At 34.0% G+C, this 12432-nt stretch overlaps 1 protein-coding gene across 1 annotated transcript; it reads left to right on the plus strand.

Annotated features, from left to right (window-relative positions):
* Window positions 1–241: 241 nt before the first annotated feature.
* Window positions 242–5920, plus strand: LOC108604945. Its single transcript, XM_033294481.1, has 6 exons — window positions 242–1217; window positions 1275–2269; window positions 2459–3357; window positions 4058–4263; window positions 4315–4474; window positions 4637–5920. The coding sequence occupies exons 1-6, from the start codon at window positions 378–380 to the stop codon at window positions 5149–5151; spliced, it is 3615 nt and encodes a 1204-aa protein (XP_033150372.1). The 5' UTR covers window positions 242–377; the 3' UTR covers window positions 5152–5920.
* The last annotated feature ends 6512 nt before the right edge of the window (window positions 5921–12432 follow it).

The following is a 12432-nucleotide window of genomic DNA, read 5'->3' on the forward strand; positions in this document are numbered from 1 at the left end:
TGCCTTCATCGATGTTGTTGTTGCCGCAGCAGCAGCAGGTAAAGCCAAAAGCATTGCCGCATGACCGAACCTTAGAGAGAGAGAGCCGCGTGAGCGTGAGAGCGTAGCAATTGCTTAAATAAGTGTAACAACATCAACAACAACAACAACTACAACAACATCAGCAGCAAGTGTAATTGTGCAATAACAACAGCAGCAGCAGCAGCAGCAAAAAGCAAAGCAGACTAAGAAAAAAAGAAAAACAAACACTAAAACGCACACGCGACAAACAAAATACAAAGCATAATAAGCAAACAGTTTGTGAGAGCGACAGGAAGAGAGAGAGAGAGAGAGCGCACAGGCAGAAGCTTTAATTTACTGTTGTTGTTGTTGTTGCCATGGCCAGTGGAGCAAATGCAGCGAACATACACAACAGCAGCATCGCCACAACAGCAACAACAACAGCGCTGCCATCGCTATTTGCCGGCAGCAACAATAACAATAATAACATCAACAACATTAACAACAACAACATTATCATAACGACGTCAAACGTTGCCGCCAAAGATATGGACGGACTGATTGCCATTAATGATAGCGCATTATCGCAACAAATCGAATTTATACTACAAGATGCTCCCATGGAGCAGGATGATGAGCAGCAATTGCAGCAGCTCAGCATGGCAGCAGCAGCGGCAGCAGCGACGGCAGCGGCAACAAAGCAGCAGCAGCAGCAGCAACACGACAACCACCCACCGACAACAATAACAAACGCAGCAACAACAAATAACAGCGCTTCCGCCTACATTAATCACAACAATAACATTGATGACCAACAACAACTATTGCAACAACAATTGCATGCACAGCAGCAGCAGCAAGAGCAACAACAGCAACATCATATGCTCAATGGTAGTCGCATTATCATACAATCAACATGCAGCGGCCTTAATGCCGTTATAAAAGAGGAACAAGAGGAGCAATTAGAGCAACATGAACAGCAGCAGCAACAACAGCAACAACAGCAACAGCAAGAAGAAGAAGATCCTGAATTGAACGATGAGAACTTGCAGGACATTGCGGAAGAGGCGCAGGCAGCCGAAGCTGATGAAGAGCCCGAAACAATGGCAACACAACAGCAACTGTTGCAAACGCAAGTGAAACTAGAGCTGGAAGATGAAGAGGATGAAGATGTGCGTATGCAACAGCAGCAACAACAGCAGCAGCAGCAACTAGAGGTATTTACAAATGCATATTTTATTAAAATTTATATTTACATTTTGTTTGTTTGTTAGACACTGCAACAGCAGCTGGAGTATTCAACAGCAGCCACACAGCAGCTTGTGCTGCCGGCGGGCAGCTTGGTGAACAGCAGCTTGGGCGTACCTGTGCCAGAGGAAGCGCTCGCGCAGCTAGAGCGACGTCCGGTGTACATAAGCAATGCCACCATGGGCACGCTGAGCGGCACTACGGCGTATGTGCGCATGCCAACGACAGCTGTGCTGAATCGCAGTCCCATGACAGTGCTGAATGTGGTGCAGCAGCCGGGCGGGCAAGCAACAGCGCAGCTTATACTGCAACAGGATGCAACAGCGGCAACAGATGCGACAACAGACGGCGCAGCAACAACAGCGCTAAGCGAAGAGCAGCTACAGCAGCAGCAGCAAATGATAGCAATGGCGCTGGCACAGCAGCAACAGCAATTAGATCATCAGCAGCAGCAACAACTGCAGCAACAAGCACAAGAACAGCAGCAACAACAGCAGCAGCAGCAAGAGCAGCTGCAACTAGCCGACATTAAACCCGAGCCTGATCTCGAACTCGAGCCCGATGAGCCTGTCAGCAGCAGCGGCGACAACAACACCATCTATCAATGCCATGAATGTGTTGAAAAATTCGATTCCAAGGAACTCTTTGATATACATCGCAGCGGTCACACCAACAACATGAAGTGCGCCATTTGCAACATGGTCTTGAAATCATTGAAAAACTATGAAAAACATTGTCTACGCTGCAAGCCCTACGAGTGTCAAATCTGTGGCCGCGTCGTGCGCTTTCGTCCCAATTTTATTAAACATATGCGTGTGCATACGGGACAGCAGTCGGAGCGGCATAAATACAAATGCGAAGTATGCCACAAAGAGTTCATGAGCTTCGAGTACTTCAAGGTGCACAAGAAAATCCACAATGAGAATGTGAATCTAACATGCGAGATTTGTGGCAAAGTATTCAGCGCATTGGCATCGCTGCGTGGACACTCCAAGCTGCATTCGGGCGTCAAGTTGCACAAGTAAGTAATGAGTTGAGTTAGCGACTTAAAGTTAGAATTGCTTAATAAGTTACAAAGACTTGACGCTCAATTTATAAAATGTTAAAATATGAAATTGAAGTTTTAAGGCTTTTGCCAATTTGTATTTAAAGCAATTCCAGCTTAGCTTGCGCATATTTCTTACTCATCTTTGCTCATCTTATTTTGCAGATGCGATGTTTGCGGCAAAGGCTTTGGTCAGCGCTACAATCTGAAAATTCACGCACGCACGCATACGGGCGATTTTCCATTTGAATGCAAAGTGTGCAACAAAAAGTTGCATACGCAATCCTCATTGCAAACGCATATGCAGGTGCATTTGCGTGATCAGGCCAAGAATACGACAACAGCTGCGCCAGCTGCTCAAGCTGCTGCTGCTGCTGCTGCTTCTACAGTTGCCGTTGCCGTTGTTGACAGCAGCATAGTCAATGCTGTGATTAAGCTTGAACCGGATTTAGAAGAATTAGCGGATAGCAGTCAGCAGCAGCAGGAAATGGAAATGGAAATGGATGAGCCAACGGGCTTAAGCGATGATGAGCACACGCAGCAGCAGCAGCAGGAACAGCAGCAGAGCAATCAACGTGTGGCACATGCGGAGGACTCTTCCAATGAAGCTTCGAATAGCTCGTTACAGCAACCGATTTCTTCCTCAGCCAGCGCTTCGCATACGCAACAGCAGCAGCAACAGCAATATTTAGTCTCCACGCCCACACACTCTATTGTTATTAAGAACTATGTGGCACAGCAGCAGCAGCAACAATTGACGGAACCATCGGCACACAATGGCGTGCTGCATACGCAGGTCATACAGAGCGGTGCGGGCACCAGCAACGGCCATCATCACATCGTCAGCAGCAGCAGCAGCAGCAGCAACAACAACAACAGCAGCAGCACAAACAATAACAACAATAGCAGCAATAGCAATCATACAAGCAGCAGCAGCAGCAGCGCTGCCTCAACGACGATGCCTGCCAATAATTTAGCACAGCAATTGCTACGCAAGACGCCCATCATCCATTCGACCGGCACGCTTAGCTCCACATTGGCCAGCGTGGTGCATCAAACGGGTGGTAAGTCAGCGAGTAGCAAAGTAAAAAACAAACACTAACGAGTAACTAAACATTGGTTGCATATGAAATAAGCAAGTAGCGAGCAGCAGCCGAATTCCATTTCAAAATAATCAAGAATTTATTGCAGTAAGCTGCAATATTAGAAAAAAAAATAACCAACGAGTAGCAAGTACAATAAGTAGCCAAGCAAGAGTCGCATGTGCAAAACAACGAGTAGCCCAGCACTTGAATTTAACAGTCATATAAACGAATTGGTTGTTCAAAGTAACGAATAGCTGTGTAGCAGCCATGCAGCTGAGTTCAACGAGTAGCCGGGCCTTAAAATTGTTGGATGTCCAAAGTCCACTCGCATCAACGAGTTAACAAATATTGCGAGTCACATAAACGAAACGGATGTCCAAAGCAACGAGTAGCAAGAATAACGAGAAGTCGAGCACTTGAATGTAAGAGTCATAAGCAAAACGAATGTGCAAAGCAACGAGTTATGATGTAGCAGCAACGAGTAGCAAGTAGGAATGTCCAAGAAAACGAGTAACGAGTAGCAAGTATAACGAATACCCCGGCACTTGAATTTAACAGTCAAATCGGATGTCCAAAGTAACGAGTAACTACGCAGCGAGTTGCGTATTCAAGCTTTTTATTATAGCGAATAGTTTAAAAAATATATAAAAATAATTTGTTTAACAATTTACATCTACAGTTGGCTCGCCAGCGCTGTCGCCATCACATTCATCCACATCGTGTTCCTCCACCGTGCTGGTGTCCAAGGCGACAGGCGTGCCACTCTCAATCGCCTCCTCGGCGGCATTGGGTGGCTCCAGCATAATACGCAGCACGCGCAATCATCAGCAACAACAACAGCAGCAGCAGCAACAACAGCAGCAACAACAACAGCAGCAGCAGCAGGCGCAAAGTAATTGCAACAGCAATCAGCGAGTAGTTGCAGGTCAGACGCAGCAACCACATCGCACTAACCACCGAAACCACCACCGACGTCGTCATTTTGCCGACGCAGATGATGAAGATGATGATGATGAGCAGGAAGACAATCAGCTGCTTGTGCCCACCACAAATGGACATCATCACCATCATCATCATCAGCAGCAACATCAACAACAGCAGCAGCACCGTCTTCACCAGCATCAACAACAACAGCAACAGCAACAACACCATCACCAACAGCAACAACAACAGCAGCAGCAACAACTACAGCAGCAATTGATTGACCAGCAACTCATGGAGGAGCAACAACAACAACAACAACAGAACCAGACACACAATCATTTTGATGATGATGATGACGATGAGAAATCATCACCGTCCTTGGCCACAGCGGCCATTATCAAAGTCGAACCGAATCTCTATTCATCTGGCTCCGGTGATAACTCCAACGATATGTTTATTAAAGAAGAGGTCATGTTTGAAGATTCCGCCGCACCAAATTCACCACAATCACCGCCCAGTTCGAAATTTCGCATGTCGAATTTCGATGGTGATTTGGTTGATCATCATGTGGATTTGAATCATTCGCTGCCGCCGTATGGCAATCTGTTCGAACCGCACTCCATACCCGACAGCATACCCGTGCAGCTCTATCCCGACGACGATGATGATTTCCGTTTGGATCACAGCTCGTTGGGTGGACTACACAATACCTCATCCTCCACCACCGATGGCGATTTCATAAAGAAGGAATGGGTCTATGGCAGCGGCACCAGCAGCTATGCCATGAATGGAAAATTTGATGATGATAGCGATGCGCTATGTGATGCCGCCAATTTCATATACAATTGAGACGGAAACGCAATTCGAATGCGAATTCGAATTCGAATTCAAATTCGTATGCTATAAACGCACAAACAAACACAAACACACACACACACATAGAAACAAACGATTGTTGGGTGTGCTTGCATATATGTATATGTAGTAAACATAATTTAAACCTTATATACAGATATATATATCTATATGTATATATATTTGTATATTTAATTATATACATGCTTGCAGGACTTTGTTTGTTGTCTCTATTCTCTGCTGTCGTCAAATACAAAGTCTTCAGGCATTTATATACAGTATAGTATATATTGCTATCTCTGTCGCGCTCGTGATCTTAACGTGATCTTAAACTAAATCAATGTGTAAAACGTATTTGTAATTGTATTTTGTAGTTGTTTCTATATAAAACAAAAAAAAACTAAACAAAAGTAAAAAACAAACAAAAAAAAAATAAAAGAAAACAAGGCGTTGCCACTTTGATACTGCAACTGTCTCGCTCACTCTTTGAACACACACACACCCACACACACACACTCTCATGCAACTCTAACTGTACTCTATATCTGTCGCATTATATTTGTGTGTATAAGAAAACAAAAAAAACGTATAAAATAATGTACAATTTGCTTTTTATATAAAATTGAAATTTCTATATAAATTGTATACACGATTTCTTATGCTGTATGTATTGCTATCTCGCTTGCTCTTACTAGTTTGCATGCAGCTTCAACAAAAAAATCAAAATACTTGTGTTTCGTCTATTTTCTTTCACTTTTATTTTTGATCTCGTTTCAAAATTTAATTAATTTATTTATGTGCGTGTGTGTGTGTGTGTGTGTTTTGTTAATTTATTACAGTATTTTTTGCGCCTAAACTATAAATTAGTTTTTTTTTTTTTTTAATTATAACATTTGCAAACTGTTTTTATTTTATAAGTATAAGTATAAAATTTAATATGAATTGAAGTTTATTTTTAAATGCCATACGTTAAAAAATAACATTTTATGCTTAGCTCTTATTGTTTTAAACAGTTTGCTTACGTTATAAAATGTAATGTGCAATTTAAACACACACACACACACATATATAAAGAAAATTATTTTTTTTTTTTTTGCAAATTCGAATTACAACAAAAACTTATATTTGTGCTTTAAAAACTTGAATTGAAATTATTTTGGTTTCCTTAATTAGCTGCTAAGTTTATAGTTTACGATTTTTTTTGCATTAGAAACACAACTATATAAATAACTATATACACATTATATATATATAATATGTCTAATATTAAGCGTATTTTTATATATTTTATTCGCCTAAGTTTACATTTTTTTCTCACTTAATTGTCATAGATCTTAAGCTCAAAAGCATGCAGAGCAACTCTCACACACTCTCTCTAACTATATACAGATATATATATAGTATATATGCTAGCTGTAACTACGAATATGATCTTAATATATATACAAAAAAAAAAAAAATGAAATGCAACTGCTTATAAAATGTTTTGCATTCAATGAAATTTCAATTGCTCGCCTTTTTTATTTAAAGTTCAAACTTTTGTTTTGTGTACATGTTAATAACAAAATATCTAATTGTCTAGTGTGGGGCATAACAAACAAAAAACAATCATAAGCAAAATTTGTTGTTGAGTATATTAAAAAAAAAAAAAAATGAAAATAATATTTGTTTCTTAGCGCAAATTAAACAAGCATTGAATGTTTTTTAAATATATATATATATCCAATGCTTGGGCACAACAGCAAGAGTTGTGCTTATGTTATGATCAATATATAAGGTAAATTAAATAATTAAAACATACACATTGTAGCTGCAAATTATTAGTATAAATCTGTGAGAAGTTTAAATGAAATCGCAAACAAGGGAAAGCTTACAAATTTCCTAAGCGCATTATATAGTAAAAATATTTGGTTTTGCTTGTTAAACTAAGAGAATCTTTTCTGTTATAAACAATCATAAAGTTAATATACAAAACACACACACATACACATATGCAACAGTGCTGCTGCAATATAAACAAAAGCAATTATAAACAAACTAATCAATCAGCATAGTAAACATTTTGCCTTCTAAAAATTTTACAAATGAAAATGCAATACCAACAAACAATCAAACGAGCAATATTAACACACACATACACACACACAATTGGCAGCGCTGTTGTATTTAATAAATCATAATAATGTCGATATAACTATAGTAGCATATATATATATATATATATATATATACAACTGCATTTGTTGTAGTTGCTCTACAAGTTGAGTTTTTGAGCTTAAGTGGCGACAACTTGAAGCTTTATTTTTACAGTTTATAAAATACAAAAGCATATAGTACTATATACTAAACTTAATCGATACTGATTTCTAATCAAATTGCGTAAACCAGCACTGCCCCCAGTAAACAAACAAAATCAAACAACAACAACAACAACAACAAGCGCAAATGTGACAGATATAGAGCTCAGATATTCATAACCAACCAAGTCATGTTACATTTTATTTTGAAACAAATGCTACAAATAATTTTTCTAAAATTGTACAGTGCAAAACTATTTTATATACTGACGTCCCAAACTCCAAAACTCACACACACAGACACAAAAAAACCACAAGAAAAAAATCTCAACGACTGCGCACACTAAAAAGTGAACAAATTTTTTGTATTACAATATTAAAAAAACAAGCTAACTTTAATATTATAAAGAAATACTATTTTTTAAGTGTCAACCAAGCCACAAGCAAATATCTATATATATAATATATATACGGTTTGGCAGCCAAATTTATTGCAACAAAAACATGAAGCGTAACAACTTTATAGACATATATATATATATACAATACATGTACAAAAAACACGCACACACACACATACAATACTGAGATTTAATTTTCCAACTACTACTAAAAAGCAAAAACTTAAAAGTTATTAAATTTTTGTGTAGCGTTGTTAGTCAATAAATAAAACAATTTGATGGAAAACACTTAAATTTAGCGAAATACAAAACCCGCCCGCCCCCCTCCAAAACTCACACACACACACACACACAAACAGACAGCGCAATATTTTGTATTTATAGTAAAGGAATTTATACTTGTAATTTAATTTTTTCTGCAATTTATTTTTATTTTTTAGTAAATGTACCTTACCTTATAATAATAAAAAAAAAAACAAAGCAAACACTCAATTTGATAAAAAATACATTTAACAATCAGAACTTGAGACGTCTTCTAATGAAACAAACAATTTATTGTACTAACAAAAGAACAACAACAACAACAATTTCTTATAATAAACATATACAACTATTCATACATTTAAATTAAATGTGTAGTTTCAAACTAAAACGTATATACATTATATAAAAATACAAACAAATCGCATATACATACTTCTATTACATAATTATAAATATAAAAAAAAAATATATACATAAATACAAATGAAAAAAAAAAATTGTTTTTAATGGCATAAGCTCTATAAACTAAATGAGTAAAAAGTGTTTGTTGAGAACTTTGTACTTTGTTGGAATTGAAATTAAGTTTGTTTTTCTCTCTTTTTGTTTTTTTTTTTTTTTGTCGAATGCATTTTTCAACAAGTTTGTAAACAAAAAGCCCCACGTAATATATATATATATACAAATTATGTATATTATATACATATGAGTAAAGAAGCAACAAACATATTTATATATTATGAATGTCTAGTCGTATTTTCAGTATTATACAACAAAAAATTTAAAAACAAAAAAAAAAAAGCATTGCAGCCCTCTAGGGGCAAAGCAAATGGGGTAAGCAAAAGTAGCGAGCATATTACAAAACAAGGGATAAAAGTTAAATGGAATAAAAAAATAATTATATACGTAAACAATTTTTAGAAGCATTTTTAACATATTAACAGAAACAAATGTTTATATAATAATTAACATAAACTCTATACATATATATATGTAAATTCTACATATATAAACACATCAACAAACAATAAACAATTGAAAACGAAAAGCATAAAAAATTTAACAAATTATATATATATATACATATATATACAATAATAAACGAAAATGTGTCTGTTTTTAGTGTTAGTTATTGATGCAAGTCAAGCGTAAATGTGTGTGTAATGACAAATTAATTATATAGTATATATATATGATATATGTTTATATCAGCTGATGATAAAGAAGAAGTTATAGTAGAAGAAACGCCAGTTAATTATGTGAACAAATTGTAAGAGAAAACTCGCGCTGCTGTTATATTTCAGTTTATTAATATACACAAAGTGTTTTGCTTGCAAAATACCCTGTAAAGGCCACAACAAAATGCGAGTGATAAAAACAGGGCTGCAATATCAAGTAAAAAAAAAAAACAAATTCAAAACTTTTCCCCAGCTAAATCAATTTTAAGCATTTTATTTTGTAACTTATGCTGCGCAGCCCTGGTTTTCAAAAGTATTAGTTCCATTTAAACGTAAAACTCAAAAAACTGTTCGCATTTAAAACAAGCAGACTTTATTTCCAACTTCCGGGCCATAGGGTACACCGACTAGCGCACACTCTTTAACTGTTTTTTGCATATAATATATACATATATATTTTTTTGATGTTATTTTGTATTTCTACTAAACAAGAAAACAACACACAAAAACAACAACAAAAAATACAAAAAATATTTTTATTTAATTTTTTTTGTATACTATATACTAAAACATAATTCGTAACCTTTGAGTTTAACTTTTAACACAAAACAAAAAGCAAACATTTTATATGTAACTCTATTATACATATACACGTACATATATATGAATACAGAAATTTTAAAAAATGTATAATTATTTAATTTTTTTTTTTTTTTTTTTCAAAAAAACTTTCCTGCCCTTTGCGGCTAGAGCGTGGTTCATATCAATGTAAACATAAAGAACATAAGAAACACATGCATTATAATATATATAATTATAGTTCGATCTATGCAAAATGTCATGTAGTATCTATTTTTATCAAAAATTGGCGTAATTTGCTCAAATGAAAAACAAAAACAAAAAAAAAAAACAAAAAGTCTTTCAGTTTCGTTTTTGACTAGTGGAAATTTTAAACATTTAGTTGAAACTAATAAAGCGAAACTTGCTAAACTAATGAATGAATATAAAATTCTTGATAATAATAAACAAATTAATTCAATGTGCAACAAGCAACAGCAAACAAAATCTAGTTTTTATTGTAATTCCGTGTCTGTGTGTGTATTTCAGTAATTAATGTAATTTAAACAAAAAAACAAAAGAAAACAAACAAAAAAAATCACAAAAAAAAATGGTAAACCACAAACAGAAAAAACCAACAAACAAACACTGAGAATAAAACATAATGAAACTAGCGAAATAAATAAAGAAAAAAATATTTGAAAAAAAAAATAAATTGTTCCTTTTTTTTTACATAAAATAAGTAATAATTATGTTTAAATTATGTTCCATTCAAAAATGTTCAAAACTTAAAAAACAAATCAAAATGTAATTAACAGCAGGTAAGACCACAACAACAAAAATGTATGGAAACAATAATTTAATTTTAATTTAAATTTTATTTATTTAGGTTTTTCAGCTTACAACATAAATACAATTAAAATTATTTATAAGTGCTTAAGACTTAAAAGTCAAACTGGTAAGAACTGCAAAAAAAAATTTTTTGAAAAAATAACTGAAATTTTTATTTATTTAGGTTTTTGCATTGAAAATTTTTCAGTTCAGTTAAATGAAAAAATGCAAAAAGGTAAGAACAAAAACACGAAATGTTGAAAACATTGAAAATTTTCAAGTTTACAAAATAAATAAATAGCAGGTTTAATGAAAGAATGCAAAAAGGTAAGAATTTGAAACAATAACTTAATTTTTTATTTATTTTATATATTTATTTAGGTTTTTGCATTGTCAATTTTTCAGTTTACAAAATAAATCAATAGCTGGTAATAACAAATATTTAAAACTCAAAGGTTTAATGAAAAAATGCAAAAAGGTAAGAACAGCAAAAAGAAAAAATGAAAACATAACTGAAATTTTTGTTCATCTAGGTTTTTGCATTCCATATGCATATAAATAAATATTTAAAAAAGTCGAAAACTAAATAATTGAAACAACAAAGTAATTGGCAAACGTAATCAAACAACAGATCACAATCAAAAATTAAAATGGAAGGCTTCAAAATTTAAAATTCGTCGTCAGGTAAGTCTACCTCAAGATAAAGTAAATCCCCCTTAAATCACATTCTGAGTACGCCCATGAGATAGAGCCAAACTTTCAGACCTTGTAAAAAAAATAGCTTGCAATAGTTCAATTTGAGTTTTTAAAGAGAAAAGTAAAAGAATTTGTTTAACATATTTATTTATTTTTTAATATTCAATATTTATTGTTTAATTTGATGCTCATAAATTTTTAGCAGTATACAAATAATAATGTTAAGTAAAAAAAAATAATTATTATAAAAGTATAAGTAAAGTTAACAACTAATTCAATGTGTTTGTGTGTGTGTGTGAATTATAATTAATTTAAAAAATATTTGGAAAATAGAAAAATTCATTTCAGTTAAGCGAAATATAATTTCATGGAAGTACAATAGCATATACTAAATGAAAGTTATAAGTACAGTTATATAGTATTGATATGATTCAATGTTTAAAGCTTTAAGGCTAAAGAGAGAGTTCAAGAGTTTTTGATGTCAAATCAAATGCAATTCAGTAATGATAATATGATACGTGTGTATGTGTGTGTGTATATATATGTATGTGTTTGTGTGTGCTGTACAGTGTAAGACTTTAAACTGTGCAGCACACAACGTTTAATGCTTAACTAGTTTAGCTTACTTTATACTCTTTATACGTAACTTTTTTGTTTTCATTTTATATATTTTTCACTGTTCTAAGTATTTCTTTACCAACACCAAGCGATTGCACAAAAAACCCGTTGTTGCTTAGAAAACTATGAAAAAAAACGTTTAATTATTATTATTATTAATTATAACATTATGTCGTTTCAATTAGTTGCTGTTTGTATCAAAATGTAAACTCAAAATTCTTGTTTGCTGTTCAGAAACAAAGTTGCAGACTTATAAACTAAAAATAGTCGTATTCGAAAAAAAAAAAATAATTAATTAATTAATTTTCTTGTTTTGTTGCCCGTTTGCATTCAGTACAATTGGTGTTTGCTGCCTTTAAATTAATAAACTATATTAAATATATAGCAAAAGAAAAAATTCAAAAAAATTTTACTTTTCGCTTAAATTTAAATCAA

This window comes from Drosophila busckii, chromosome X, assembly GCF_011750605.1.
Source record: "Drosophila busckii strain San Diego stock center, stock number 13000-0081.31 chromosome X, ASM1175060v1, whole genome shotgun sequence".
Taxonomy (NCBI): Eukaryota; Metazoa; Arthropoda; class Insecta; order Diptera; family Drosophilidae; genus Drosophila; species Drosophila busckii.